The sequence below is a fragment of the Dromiciops gliroides genome, chromosome 4 (assembly GCF_019393635.1).
Source record: "Dromiciops gliroides isolate mDroGli1 chromosome 4, mDroGli1.pri, whole genome shotgun sequence".
NCBI classification, from domain to species: domain Eukaryota; kingdom Metazoa; phylum Chordata; class Mammalia; order Microbiotheria; family Microbiotheriidae; genus Dromiciops; species Dromiciops gliroides.
Window position 1 is genome coordinate 72,589,229 of NC_057864.1, and position 16,008 is coordinate 72,605,236.

The following is a 16,008-nucleotide window of genomic DNA, read 5'->3' on the forward strand; positions in this document are numbered from 1 at the left end:
TCACCTACCCTTACTAGAGACAAACTATTTCATTTTAAATTTAATATGATCAACAGCAGGTAGAAATTTATTACTCTAAGGGATGCTAAATGAAGAGGTCACAATCTCTGAATGAAAGCAATAGATTCCAGGCACAGCTGTCCTTACAAAGATGATTACTGGGGCAGCTAGGTGGCACAGCGGATAGAGCACTGGCCCTGGAGTCAGGAGTACCTGAGTTCAAGTCCAGCCTCAGACACTTAACACTTACTAGCTGTGTGACCCTGGGCAAGTCACTTAACCCCCATTGTGTCACTAAAAAAAAAAACAACGTGATTACTACAAAATCATTTGATACATCTAACATTCTTTGACTCTTCTTTTTGGATTCAACTGTCGCCAAATGAAAAGTATAACACAATAACTCAAAAGCTGCAATGTATTAATTTCTTCAACCTCAGTCAAGACTTGGTCAATTAGAATTACTGGGATTTATTTTTGGTTATGACAAACTATATTGAACAAGGCACATTTTTTGTCATCCAAGAGAGACAAATGCAAAAACAGCCACTCATATAATGGTGAAATTGTGAAAGGATCCACAGGGATATCAGGAATTTTGATACTAATGCAGACACCACTCTTAGTTTACATCAACTGAATGTACTTGGTTTGAGGGTAAACATCCTGTCTTTTCTCAATGGCAGTGCTTCTTAACCTATTGTTTCAGAGCACTTCAGTCCTCTTTTTAATAAAAAAAATAATCTTTGTAGATTGGCTCTTTCTATAAGGGAAAGAGTATAAGCATGTTCTAGGATTACAGTAACCAATCTATGGGTTCTTCTAGAAAATAAATACACACTGGAAAAACACACTAGGAAAATTTGGAAAGAAAGGGGTCAATTTGGGAAAGGAAGAAATGAATGTTATGTAGTTCTTTGCTATAATTATTAATTATCTGCAAATTATCCTTCGAATGCAAAGGGATTTTAGGACACAATGGTTTAGCTCTCATAGGGCTTGATTTAGTACATTATGTTCTTTATTTTGAAAAAAATGAAAAGGTTTGAGGAAAACCATTATACAGAGTCAGAGGAAAGGGCAGTATAAGTGGAAATGAGTTTGATGAAGTCATCTTCAGTCAAGGCTTAGGGAATTTGAGATCTCATCGTCAGCTATGTTACAACCTGAGATCTAGAACTTAGCATAAACCAGAGAAAAGACACATTTGCAAAGTCCTCCGAGTGATGCTAGCTCAAGGACACTAGAAACTTCTCCTGGATGAATCTGATACTAGTAGCTTCTTTTTTTTTTTTTTGCAAGTATACTAACAGTCACTAGATATACAATTGAAGTTCAGGATAAAGGAAGACTTTAGTCAACAGACAAGATTTATGACTTCTCTTTTCTTTTGCAAACCTAATATTAAAGTCTTGGTTTATGGATATGTTTTTTTTAAAAATCATTGTTATCTGGAAATATTTCAGATATATATATGAAAAATTTTAAAGCTACAGGTCATATATCATACGTACCATGTCATATGTCCAAGAAACAATTCTATAAATCAAGCAAATAACATATTTTAAGTAATGAAACATGAAGTAGCATGAATAGGTCATTTAAAAATCTGAACAGTATTTAAAAGAATCTATTGAGAATAATTTAAGAGATTATAATAGATTATAGGCTTTGGTCAGTTTTTGTTTTTAAAAATATGGTTTTGAGCTTTAAAAATATATTACTCATATAAGAAGGTGCAAGTTCTCTCTGCTCTTATTAAAATGGTCTTTGAAGTTGAATACATAAACTTGACAAATGTCTTGAGAGAATTAACTTTGATCTTCATATTGTGTGTTTTAGGAAAAAGAATTAATAAATCACCAAGAATATTTGCATTTCTAGGTCAAATCTTGAAGTGTAGGTGATGAAAAAATATTGAATTGAATTTAAAAAAAAGAATTAATCCCAGTTTCAAGTGCCTACCTAAAGAAACTCATGCTCCAGCCTGGTTCTCCCCTTAGATAAGACTTGAGGTAGCTCATTTCTGTGGACCAATGTAATAGCTGTTTAAGGCACCAGTGGTTTTACTTATATTGAAGCCATCCATGATATATAAATACCGGGAGATCCAAAACATACTAAATCACTTTTTTCTGCCTCTTTTTCTTTATGCTTTGACATTACATCTATGAGGATATTAATTGCCACTAATGCTTTCAGCTTCTGTTCATACCTTGCCTCAACTATTGTGATTCCTTTGTTAAGTCAAAAAATTACAAACTACTAAAGCTTGACTCCCTCCTGCCAAACTGAACCTAATCACACAAAAATGATTAAAAAGTCTATGTATGTTTCTGTTATACTTATTTCAAAAAACACTTTCCTAAATCCTTATGTTCTATTTTTAAGTATCAATAATGCACCTCAGTTTACCCCAGGATCTTCTTTTCTTGACAAATTCCAGATCTTTCCATCCCTTTGATGCATTCAACTACTATTCCCTATGCTTTCTTTGATGTCTCTATAAACACACAGAAATGAGATGGCCCAAAAAAGGACACACACACTAGGCCCATGATGAGGTCACATACATCACAACCAGCTCACCAGATAGTGCTAAGCTGGAGTTGTGGTTGTAACAACTCAACTATCTGGAAAGCTGGTCCTTGGTCTGTCTTACCTTCAAAAGACATTGGTCATGTAAACCATAGCAAATCTACCTGATGCCATCTACTTTAATAAGACTTTGAAGTCTGTTTGGCTAGAGAACACTAACTCTCTGGTGAGACGATACCTTTTTATGTTCTCACTTGAGACAATAATGAAGATCCTATAGTTAACTCTTGAAACTAAGAATATTCTCCTAATACAGTGACCTGCGATGTTATCTTTTCATATTTAAAAAGAACCCTGAATTGGAAAAAACTATTGGGCTGCATTTCAGATCTTATTGGTTTCATCAGTTTTCATTTAGGAAATTTTCACAAAAAAAAGATACAAAAGTGCAAAATTTGTCTGAAAGCTAATCTGCTACTTTTCAGAGCGGTTCTCTCCAAAGTTTTCCAAGACCAATCACATTGATGTTGTCCTTAGTGTACACTCATACAGAATTCTTTGCTTTGCTTTAGAGAAGACAACCTTTTTCTTCTATCTTCTTGACCGGTTGCACTGGCAGCACCAGGTGGGAGATACGACTCCACAGGCCGCTCAGTTTGTCTGAATCCATATGATTGAAGGAGCTGGGGGTGTCCGAATTAGTAAACCTAGCCCAAAGTAAATCCCTCACTTTTTCCTCAGTTTCTCTTGGACCCACACTTGTATCTAGCTTCTCCTCTTCTAGAAGAACTGTCAGCACCAGGGCAACATCCTTGAAGGCTGCATTCTCATGGTCACAGTACTTGTAGAAGATCAAAGTGGAGCCTGCAGGAAGGGACTCAAAGCGATGGACCACAGCTGCTTTTCGTCCAAACTCAAACCCAGTGCTTAGCTCAATGTCCACCAACAGCTTGACGGTGTCACTGTCCTCAGAGGTCCGCTGAGCGCCATCAATCCTAATGGCAGAGACATTCTGGGAGAACGTGTAGGCATCAGCAATGTGGTGGCTCAGGCACTTCAAGGTTTCTCTCCCCTCCTGAGCAGCTGTAAAGATGATGGTGGCTGGCTCTGTGGGGCTAGAAGCATTTAGGTGTTTCTGGAGGAACTTGCGTCCCCGTTGCCAGAGGTAAGAGCTCTGGCCTGGAAATTTGTCCTTCAGTTGGCTGAACTGACCCAAGAAGGCTTCCAAAGCAGGGTTTTTTGGCACATGCTGAGCCTGGGATGAGACGTTGCCACACTTGGAAATGATGGCTGCCACAGCAAATACAATCAAAAGACCTGGAAGAAGGAAAGAAAATTAGAGAAAGCATGAATCATACACAAATATTAGTAAAAACTTAAAGAGGAGCCAATGAAGATAGTACCACCAAGTATCCATCTTTACCAGTACTGGTGGCTTTTTCCTAATTCCTTTGACCTTTTGTCTACCCAAAGTCCTCTAGACATCAATTCTCTGCTCTAAGAAGATCTAATCATTACAAGAGTCTGGTGAGGAAAATGCCAGCTAGAATTTTTAAATGACTAACAAAAGATTACTTTTCAGTTTATATCTTGTGACATTTCCTTCCTATTTTGGGAACTTCTGTATTGCTATGCACAGCAAACTTCTTGCCAGCTCCCAGTATAATACCTATTCTCACAATTATCTAATCTGCAACTTTTTTTTACCTGCAAATGTATATTTTAAGTTACTTTGTATAAATGTGAAATAAACAGCTAATTTGCTCCAAAAATTCTTTTCAGGGTTTTTTCCCACATCCTGGGTCTTCTCTCCACTTGCTTCTGGTATGTGTGCTTCCACTGGCTCTTGCTCTGGGAACAAAGGAAGAAAAATACAACAAATCACTAAAAGGATTCTACTTAGTTACTTAACCACCACTGACTTTAAGGATTAGTTTCCTCAAGGGATTTCTATACTTTGTAATAGTACAGATTTAAAATGAAAGGTTATTTTTCTTCTAACTCTCAGTTTTCTTTAAGGCTTGACATTTGTTTTCCTTCCAGCTGGGGGAATATGAAATGTTACTTCTTGATCAACAAACACAAAGAGAAGTGAAACTCACTACCTCATAAGGGGAATAAGAAAAGTATCTCCGATGATTTTTAATATCATGCTAGCTTTCATTATAAGACACTACAGTCATAACCTGAAACAAGACTGTGAAGCCAATTCTAGGAACTTGAGTTCAGCATAAAATTGTGCCTGAAATGCATCCCTCCCCCTTAAGTCTGCCTCCCAGAATAGCTAGAGTAGTTTCATCTGAAGCTCAGCTCAAATGCCACCTCCTGGTCTCCACAGCCCCAGGTTCTTCCTCAAATAACTCTATCATTTTGTATATACTTAGGTATGTGTATCAATGGATGGATGGATCAATGGATGGATGATTGATAGGTAGAAAGATTAGACAGACTGTCCCTCCTGACAGAATAGAATCGACCTGAGGGGACAGACTATTTCCTTTTTGTCTTTGTCTCCCCAACATCTAGAATAGTGCCTGACACACAGCAGATCTTAATAACGGTTTATTGATTGCATGGATTAATCTCGAATTGTAATTGATTTTACAAGATGACTTAACTCAATCTTGCAGATCAGGAAACTTAGGTCCAGAGAGGGTGAAAAAATTATCTAATGTGATATACTCAAGTTGTTGCAGAGTCAGGCCTAGGACCCAGCTGTCCTGACTCCTTTCTCCACTGATTTTTCTACTATATGATGTTGCAAGCAAAATTTAGTTTCTGGCTAATAGATAATTTGTGTATCTAATAACTCAAACTACAAGCAGCTTCTGAAGTAAACGACAAAGTAACAATCAGTTTTTACCCATGAAGGCGAAAGTTCAATGTCAGTTCTTTCTGCTTACTAGGAGATTTGGATACAGTCTTACCATAGGGCTATGGATCTTCTAGAAGGAGGAGTTTTAATTTGAGAGACATAGGAGCAAAATTGACAAGTGGGCTCCCTTTGATGAGACAAGCATCAAGAGAAAAATCCACTGAACCTTAGGAATAAACTGAACATTGTATTGAATTATCCTTTTTTCAGGGTGATTGTGCATAAATGGGATTGTTACAATATTCTATGAGCTTTTCCCATATACGAAAAACAGAGAATACAAAAAGTAATTGTGGGGGAGGTACTGACAGTTGGGAAGACTAGGAAAGATCTTATATAGGAGATAGTATTTGAACTGAACTTTGAATAAAACTAAAATTAGGAGGACTCTACTAGGCTCTAACAGAAGGAATGCCTTCCAGACATGGGGGCCAGTCTATCCAAAGGCACAGAAAATGGAATGGCATGTGTGAGGAAGAGTTGACAATCAGTAAATGAGAAGAAATGTAGGTACAGGTGCAGCGCCAACAACTAGGGTTTTGAGATAGCTTGGGTACTGACTCATATTACATCAGCAGTAATGGGAATAGTATGTTTAAAACTGTAGACTAGCTACTTCATTTGATTGAATTATTTTTTTCTTACCTTGTGCTCTAAGTCGTTTCCTCACCATACTCTCTTTCTCTAGCGTTTCTTTGGCAGGAACTGAGCTCTGGGTTTCCACAGCATCTGGAACCTTTTGATCAGTATTAAGATCCTGTGAAGTACTGGATTTCTCATTATCTTCTCTGAGAACTGCAGAGCTGTTCTCCTGGGGAAGGGTTGGACTTTCTTTTTCATTTAAAGAACTGTTAGTGTTTTGCTCCAACGGTCTTTCACACAATCCTTCTGAATTGTGAGGATACCCCTGTTTATCACTGGGATCATCCTGGCTTTCTTTCTGCTCTGGTTCTATCTCTGGAGAGCTCCCTTTATCTGTTTCACCAGCACTTACAGATTTATTTTCTGCATCCAGGCTTTGAGACCCTATTGTTTCTACATCCCTGGGGACATCCTTAAGTCCAGAAACAGAACATTCACTCTGGGTTTCTTCAGTGGCACTTGATACCATTATATCCTCCTGAGCCTGAAGAGTCATTGCTGGGTCCTTTTCCAGATTCTCTTCCATGTGACATTCTGTTTAGATAAAAATTATCAACTGAGTGTACCTTCTTGAGAATGATTGAAAATGTCCCTCTGCCTTTTGAAAAAGTAGTTCCTAGTATAAATTCTCCAGTTCCCCTCCCACTAAAGATGTTTTCTTTTACCTAAATATCCTATTTATATTATCATCATTCTACTTTTGCTTGGCAGAGCCGTATCTCTTTACCTCACCAGTAACCTGGATTCTACTACTGGTTCCCTTGGCTTTGCTACTAGGTGGACTTTCACCTTATCTTGCCAGGGCCCAGTTTCCACAACCCTTCCTGACCCACTCTATTTCATGCCTCCTTCACTATTTGGACCTTTATGTCCTCCCCATAAGTAACCCGGATTCTACCCCCATACCCCACTGCCCAGTTTCTGCTCACCCTTAATCCATCAGAACGTAAGCTCCTCAAGGGCAGAGACGATCTTCCTTGCTCGTATTTTTATACCCCAGACTTAGCAAATAGCAAGGACTTTATAAGTGACCTTTCCAGTATATTACGTTTAACCTTGAAAACCTCTTCACCTAATTCTTATCTATCCATCAGCAGGTTGGAGCATCTGAACTGAGTTCTTCCCCTGCTGTTAAAATGACCAGAGCCCACCAATGCCCTTTAAGACTTTACAGACTTTGTCCCGTTGGCCTCCTATTCCTTTTAATGTGCCCATCATTCCTGAATTTCATCATCATCATCCAAAATTAGGGGTGACCAATTTGGGCATGTCTTCTTTGGAAACAAAAGTAGATAGAGAAAGATGGAGAGATACATTTATATCTCGATCTAGTGATGTGTGTTGATATCTCTATATAGCTAGATAGACACATAGAGAGATGTCCATAGAGAGATATCTGTGTATCTCTATATCATGTTCTAATAAATTGTTTAGTTTTCTTTTTGTTCTCCCGGAACCTGAGATTTTATCAATATAAGGAATTCCCATTGTAAACACTCCCTCTACCAATGACGATGTATATTTTCTGTAATGTATAATATTAGAGCTGGCTGCCTGAGGCACTGAGAGTGACTGGCTAAATGGTCATGCAACTAGCATGTGTTAGAGACAGGACTTAACCCTAAGTGTTCATAACTCCAAGGTTGGCATTCTATCTGCTATACCACACATTATCTATCATATGCAAATGTTCAGCAAAAGTTAAATAATAGTAGTTATAGCCAATTAACCTGTACCAAACTGGAGAAATTAATCGAATTTTTAAAAAATTATTTTAATCTTAAAAAATGTCCTTTTTCTGTCTTAATGTTTCCTAGAATAAAGGCCATGAGCCTCCAATTTCAGTAATGCAGAGACTAAACATACCGTCTTGAGGATTTCTATATCGATTGTCGGTCATTTTTGTGCCCTCTCTCTTCTGGATGTGATGTAGTTGGTTTCACCCCTGGTTTTCCTTATGATGATATCTTGCTTTCTTCTATTTTGTTCAGATACAGCTCTCTCAGTCTCGATAAGTTCATGCCTCTCTGAACCCAGAAACCAGGGTTAAGAGTAACTTAAGGCAAACACAAAAATATAGTTAATTAATGCCAACACTGAAATTACTTAATGAATGAGTTTCTATGCACATGACAGTAAAAAACAACTGTAGTAAAACATTTACATTCCTAATGCCTAGAACGCCTTCCCTCCTCATGTTTTACTTCCTTTTAAAACAATATCTATCCTTTAAAGCACTGCTCAAATATCATTCTCTCCATGAAACCTTCACTGATCCTTCCTACTCTCTTAAATGAAAGTGATTTCCCCTACTGTTGAGGTCTGCTAGTACTCTGAATTTTTCATATCTATTTTATTATAGTTATTTGCAAATATGTTTCATCTCTCCTATTGGATTATAAACTCCTTGTGGGCAGAGAAAGTTTATTATTTATCTGTGCACTTTCTTCTGTATCTTGTACAATGCCTAGTAAATAGGCATAATGTAAAAAATAATAATAATTATTAAGTTTTTAGTTCTTTAAAAGATTTCTTTTCGGGGGCAGCTAGGTGGCGCAGTAGATAGAGCACCAGCCCTGGATTCAGTAGTACCTGAGTTCAAATCCAACCTCAGACACTTGACACTTAATAGCTATGTGACCCTGGGCAAGTCACTTAACCCCAATTGCCTCACTTAAAAAAAAAAAAAAAGATTTCTTCTCACAATGAAATTTTTTTTTGGAGGGAGGGACCATCTCGTTATCATGGAGATGAAACTCATGTTCCTGAGATCATAAACACAATTAAAAATAACCACATCACTGCCTTCTATTCTAAATGTTAAAACTCTATTACCTTCTTGTGTTAAAGATGATGGAGCATGTTGTAAGCCTATCTTTCAGAGAAGTTACACCAAATATTAAAATGTTTAATTAAATTCTTTTTTTATCATAGAAGTATTTTATTATTTTCTAGTTACATGTAGAGATAGGTTTCAACATTTGTTTTTATAAGATTTCTAGTTTCAAATTTTTCTCCCTCCCTCCTTTCCCTATCCCCTCCCCAAGACAGAAAGCAATTTTATATAGATTATATATGTACAATCACATTAAACATATTTCTGCATTATTCATATTGTAAAAGAAGAATCAGAACAAAAGGGAAAAACCTCGAGGAAAAAAAAAGGTAGAAATAGTAGGGTTCAATCTGCATCTAGATTCCACAGTTCTTTTTTCTGGATGTGGAGAGCCTTTTCTATCAATTTAATTCTAAAATGCTGGAACTGAACTAAAATTTTAAAAATCATTGTTATTATTTGTATTCAAAACTATACAGATTCTTCATGAACTTCACTACCATCACATGGATACAATTTTTATAATCTTTAGTCTGAAGCTAACCACAGTCACAAAATTTCCAGATATATTTGGGTGGGATTTCAGCAACCATCCAGTAGTCCAACTCATACCTGAAAAAGGAATTCTCTCTACAACATACCTGAGAAGTGGTAATCCAGTCTCTGTTTAGAGACTTCCAATGGAACAGGAATCTACCGGCTCCTAAAGTACCCTGTCCCCTACCCCCCCTTCCAGTTATGGACGCCTCAGAACCGTAGGAAGTTTTTCCTGACATCGAGCCTGAATTTTCCTCATTGAACCTGCCAACCACTGTTCCTAGTTCTCTGCCCTCTAGAGGACTTCAAAGAAACATTGGAAGACCGATATCGATTAAAGCAAAATGTAATAAGCAGAACATGAAGAATGATATGAACCATGATTACAATAATACAAACAGAAAGAATGCTAAAAAAGAAGTCAAACTCTGATTAAATGGAATGATCTCTGGAGAAGAGATGATGAAATGGACCTCTCTCCTTTCAGCAGAGATGGGGGACCACAGTATTAGAATGTTATATATATGCACTGTCAGAGGTACTTATTGTATGAATTGGTTTTCCTTAACTATTTTTGTTACAAGTGAGGAACAGAGGTTGGAAGTAGGCAAGGGGGCTTATCTGAAAATGTGATATATAATGAAAGTCATCAATAAAACTTACTTTTTAAAAAGTATCTATTACTGAAAGGGTCAATTTAGACCAAAACTAGTTTTGTTTTGTTTTTAAGTCACTTAAACAAACCAATTTTATTTTTTTATTTTTTTTGAATAGAATTTTATTTTCCAAAATATATGTAAAAACAAATTTTAACATCAATTTTTTTTTTTTGCAGGGCAATGGGGTTTAAGTGACTTGCCCAGGGTCACACAGCTAGTAAGTGTCTGAGGCTGGGTTTGAACTCAGGTCCTCCTGAATCCAAGGCTAGTGCCTTATCCATTGCGCCACCTAGCTGCCCCCAACATCAATTTTAAGAATCATCATTTCCATTTGATCTCTAACTCAGGGATATCAACAGAAGAGACCATACTTTTGACATTCCCACACAAACCAATCCACCTACATTGTATATAAGAAAAGCACAAATCCTAGGCTTTTTCTTTTTTCTTTTTTTTTTGGCAGGGCAGTGAGGGTTAAGTGACTTGCCCAGGGTCACACAGCTAGTATCAAGTGTCTGAGCTCATTTGAACTCAGGTCCTTCCTGCTCTATCCACTGCACCACCTAGCTGCCCCCTTAAATCCTAGGCTTTTTCAAAGATTCCCTCCTAAATCTATATTACAAAATAAGTATAGCTAAAAAAGTGGATCATATTTTGACATCAGGATAGAAAATGTAGTTTCTTCTTCTAATACTTAGACAAACTTTTGTATTTAATTGGGTTAAATATATAAATAAATATAAATAAATTCTGAGAAGTCAAGGATTACATCTTCTATATATTTCCCTCAATACCTAACATTATTACCTATCTTCACCAATTCCTTTTTCCTAAATAGAAATTGGACAATTATTTTATTAAAGGAAAAATCCCTTTGATCTTTTATTGGTAGTGGTAATTTGAAGTTTCTGACAGTCAGAAGATAAAAGAAATTACCTCATGGCAATTTCAATCAGCTGGATTTTACTATGATACACATTACCATAACAGAAGCACATAAAATAACTTCTGCAAAACCTTAGGAGTTCTCATTTTAAAAATTTCCTAAAAAAAAAAAATTCCTAACACAGCAATACCACTACTAGGTCTATATCCCGAAGAGATCAAAGGAAAGAGATCTATATGTACAAAAAATATTTATAGCAGCTCTTTTTATGGTAGCAAAGAACTGGAAATTGAGGGGATGTCCATCAATTGGAGAATGGCTGAACAAGTTGTGGTATATGATTGTGATGGAATACTATTGTGCTATAAGAAATCACAAAGGGAATGGCTTAAGAAAAACCTGAGAAGCAGCAATACAATGGTCCAAGATAGTTCCAAAGGACTCATGATGGAAAATGTTCTCCAAATCCAGAAAAAGAAAGAACTATTGAATCTGGATGCAAATCAAACCATACTATTTCTATTGTTTTTGTTGTTGTTGTTTTTCTTTTTTGAGGTTTTTCCTTTTTGCTCTGATTCTTCTCTCATTACATGGCTAATGCAGAAATATGTTTAATGTGATTGTACATATATAACTTATATCCGATTACTTGCTGTCTTGGGGAGGGGGGAGGGAAGGGAGAGAGGGAGAAAAATTTGAAACAAGAAGTCTTATATAAACAAATGTTGAAAACTATCTCTACGTGTAACTGGAAAATAAAATATTTATATGGGGAAAAAAAAAAGAAAAACCTGAGAACATCCAAATGCAAAGAGAAATGAGCAGGACCGAGAGAACACTGTACACAATAATAGCAATATTATAATGATAATCAATTGCAAAAAACTTAGCTACTCTGCCGATTCATAACAATTCCAAAGCACTAGTGATAAAAAATAAGATCAACCTCCAAGGGGAACTGATGAACTCTGAGTACATATTTAAGCATATTTTTTCACTTTATTTTCCTAGCTCTTTTTTTCCCCAACATGGCTAATGTGAAAATGTTTTGCATTATTTCACTTGTATAATGTGTATCATACTGCTTGTCTTCTCAATGGATAGGAGAGGAAAATGTGAAAGAAAATTTGGAACTCAAAATTTAAAAATTAATGTATATACAATACATGTATGTATATACACATATACATATATGGGTGTATAATGTATATGCATTTATTTCTTCTAAGGTATATTTAGTTTTCAAGGCTTTCCTAGTCCATAAATTCCATTTAATTTTTAGGAGAGTTTTTCGGGTAAGTTTTGTATATGTAATCCCTTGAATGAGCTCTTAGTTTGACTACACTCATATTTCAACAACTACTCCAAGGCGGTGTAGTGTAATAGAACATCCATTACCACTGTGGTGTAATAGAAAGAACACTGCATTCAAATCCTGACTGCCACTTTATTAACTGTGTGGCAACGTGTACCATGGGTTCTTACTCCAAGGCCAATGCTCTTTCTACCCTGTGCCAATTACAGAGCAAAACTCTTCAGGCCACTGTATTTCTACATTACATACAAAATCAGGTAAGTAAAGATCTGTGACTCATAACCAAAGGTTACATGAAAAATTCACAGCATAACCGGTCATCCAATTCAGAGTATGTGCTTTGCTGTAAACATTTTACACCACGTCTGGTAATATTGTTTCCTCAAGGTATCATAACATATCTGAAAAAGCCCAAAGAACTTGGTTAGTGAGGTTTGAAAAAAAGTTGTAATCTCCCACTATTAAGTAATTTATTTTTTATTACCCCCATGGGTCATTTGTTTACTAATTAAGGCATATAAAAAAGGGTAAGGTTAGAGACTTTAAACTTAATTTTATGAGAATAAGGCAATAAGCTAAGGAGACATTACTATTGTTATGATTATTTTATTGTTAAACAAGAATTGGCACAACATAAAAGAAGTCTGACCAGGTAAGAGGATCCATTTTAGTTAACAACATGAATTAAAATATAAATAAAGTTTTGAGGGGCAGCAGAGAATGCTGGCCTCCAAGACTTGGGTTCAAGTGGTGCCTCTTACACACATAGGCTGTATGATTCTGGGAAAGTCACTTAAACAAACCAATAAGCCACCCGTAAGATGTACTGCAGGCCTGATCTGCTTTGGTAGGAAAAGTCCCTTATTGGGAACTGATACAGACAACATCTCAGATCTGGTAACAAATAAATAAAGTTTCACAAATCAGCACTTCTCACAACAGAAATAGTTATAACAGTTTTAAATAATTCAGATAAATTCAGCTCAACATACTGTGCTTGTAGGGCAGCAGGAATGGTTTCATTTTCATCTGCACAGTGCCTGTCACATAGTAAGTAGTTAATAAATATTTATCGATTGACTGATATAACGTAAAGTCATTCTAAATATTATGTGAAAAGGAAAGAGGAAAGGGTAACTTTCTGTGATCAGAGTATTGCACATTTATATTACATAATCAAAATGTTAGATGCACTGAAGAGCCTGTGTCCCCAGAAGCTTCAAACTTTGCTCTTTCCCAACTCTTTAAAGGCTTTAGAGAAGTTCATCATAAGGTTCTGTCTTCAACCCTGAACCATTCTTAATTTCACCACAAAGCTAAACTTAGTAAGGATTTCAACCAGACCCAGGAGTTAGGTTTACAGTTCATTTTCTAAAAACTATAAGAATTTCCTCTTTTCACCTTTCCCACCAAAACACAAAATGAGGCATTCTTCCTTATTTGATGGCACTGTTTTTGAGGGGGGGGAGGGGGATGGGAATTGGTAAAAGAGCGGTAGTGAAAAGCAAGCATTCTGACATTGAAACAATGTAAAGTTGAATATTAATTTTAATCACAGAATTGTTAGAGCTGAGACATTAAGATCAATTAATCTAACCCCTTTAAATTCCAGATTAAGAAACTGAGTTTACTTACTTAAAAATTCTTGATGACAGGAAAAACGTTCTTAATAGTGGATTTTGAATCAAAGCCCACTTCAATAAGCAAATTCCAAAGGCATGAAACTTTAAAATTTTCAATCTGGACTGGAAAAACAGGTAGCTATACACACCCGTGGCCTCAAATCCTTCCACGGTCAATGTGATAATGAACTTTACCCCCAGGGAAAGGGCTTCCAGTGGAATGCTGGGAGTAGTAGTTTTTTTCTACTCTTCCTATAAGGAAGTTTACATTACTACACTTTATGACTATTAACCACTTTTTGTTTGGAAGCAATTTGAAATTCTTATTTCCATTAAACTGTGAAAGTTCTAAAGCTATGCTCCCATCTTCCATTGACATCAGATAGTTGTCATTAGTCCCTTTCTTAGCCAGACAACCCCAGGCAAGTTACTTCTTTTCTCATGAGTTTCCTCATTTCTATGATAATAATAGCACTTAGAGGGGGGAGGGAGGGGAAGGAGGGAGGGAGAGAAATTTGAAACGTAGAAATTTTATAAAAAACAGGGCAGCTAGATGGCGCAGTGGATAACGCACTCGGCCCTGATTCAGGAGTACCTGAGTTCAAATCCAGCCTCATACACTTAACACTTACTAGCTGTTATGACCCTGGGCAAGTCACTTAACTCCAATTGCCTCACAAAAAAAAAAAAGAAATCTTATAAAAAACAAATGTTGAAAACTATTTCTAGATGTAACTGGAAAATAATAAAGTATTTATATGAAAAAAATAATAGCACTTAGATCACTGTAAAGTACTTTGCAAGTTAAAGTATTATACAAATGAGAATTCTTTAATCGCCTCCCAACCTATAAAGTAGGTACTCTAAATTATTCTGGTCACTTTAAATGTACAGAATCACAGAATTTCAGAGCTGGAAAAGATTTAGCCAAATCAAAACATGAAAGGGATCCCTTGAAAACCTCCAGTGAAGGAAGAACCCATTATATCCTGAAAAAAAGCCCATTCCACTTTGGTTACCTTGAATAATTAGGAAAATTTTCCTTATTTTACATAAGACCCAATTTCCCTTTTATATTATTTTATCCATTGCTCTTCATTCTTCCCCCAGAGCCAAGCAAAAGGAATATATCCCTCTTCCAGGTGACAACCCTTTAAATACTTGAACATAGCTATAACACTCCTCTCCCTACTTACCCTCAAGGCTTCTCTTCTCCAGGATAAACAACCCCATTTCCTTCAACTCATTATCAAACTTACTAGGTGGTAGACCATGAACAAGCCACTTTGACCTTAAGAGCCTTAGTTTCTGTATCTACAAAATGGGGATAACATCTGCACTGAACTACTGTGTCAGTGCTGTTGTGAAGAAAGCTCTTTATGAACCTCAACACACTATATATACAACCACCAAAACATATAATATCCATAAGGAAGGTGAGAGTATCTAGAAGGAAAAGGTGGTCAAGGATGTCTAGATCCTTCATAGAGACATAGATAATTAGGTAGGGTAAACAATTAGCACTGGAATAAAAGGATGTATTGGGGGCAGCTAGGTGGTGCAGTGGACACTTACTAGCTATGTGACCCTGGGGAAGTCACTTAACCCCCGTTGCCCTGCCCCCCCCCCAAAAGATGTATTAGGCAATTTGGTGGTCACTACTATTTTCTGAGACAGCAATTCCAAACAGACTGATTGGGTAAGCAATTCAAATAACAAAAGTACAGGTAATTAAGGAACTTAGGACATTGGGAATAAAGAGCTTCTTAAAGAAATATGTTAGTAAATCAGCAAGACAGAAAGGCTTAATAATCTGTTTGATATGGGGGATGCTATCAATACTATTAACTTAGTTTGTAGCAAAGTATTCAATAAAGTATAATACATTATTCGTATAAAATAAATAAAAGACAACCTGAAATAGAAAAAAGAGACAAATGAAATGCAAAAAACCCCCAAAGACTTAGCAGTTCAGTTCATTCATTCATTTGAAAGTTCTGTTACTAAACCCCACAAACCAGCAAGAAGAGATGCAAAAAGATATCCCATTTGCTTTTTATAATAATAATAATATGAACATTTTAATTTAAAGTTTTAA

At 36.3% G+C, this 16,008-nt stretch overlaps 1 protein-coding gene across 1 annotated transcript; it reads right to left on the reverse strand.

Annotated features, from left to right (window-relative positions):
• Positions 1–455: 455 nt before the first annotated feature.
• TOR1AIP2 (torsin 1A interacting protein 2) lies at positions 456–14,075 on the reverse strand. The gene is made up of 5 exons (XM_044004922.1): positions 13,924–14,075; positions 7,922–8,111; positions 6,059–6,589; positions 4,246–4,389; positions 456–3,855 (listed from the first exon to the last, which is right to left on the reverse strand). The coding sequence occupies exons 2-5, from the start codon at positions 7,953–7,955 to the stop codon at positions 3,107–3,109; spliced, it is 1,458 nt and encodes a 485-aa protein (XP_043860857.1). The 5' UTR covers positions 7,956–8,111; positions 13,924–14,075; the 3' UTR covers positions 456–3,106.
• Between the last annotated feature and the right edge of the window lie 1,933 nt (positions 14,076–16,008).

Coding starts and splice junctions, on each gene's coding strand:
- TOR1AIP2 (XM_044004922.1), bottom strand. CDS start 7,955: ATGACCGACAATCGATATAGAAATCCTCAAGACG. Junction 6,590..7,921: donor ATATAGAAATCCTCAAGACG/GTATGTTTAGTC, acceptor TTATCTAAACAG/AATGTCACATGGAAGAGAAT. Junction 3,856..4,245: donor CTTAAAATATACATTTGCAG/GTAAAAAAAAGT, acceptor TCCTTCTTCCAG/GTCTTTTGATTGTATTTGCT.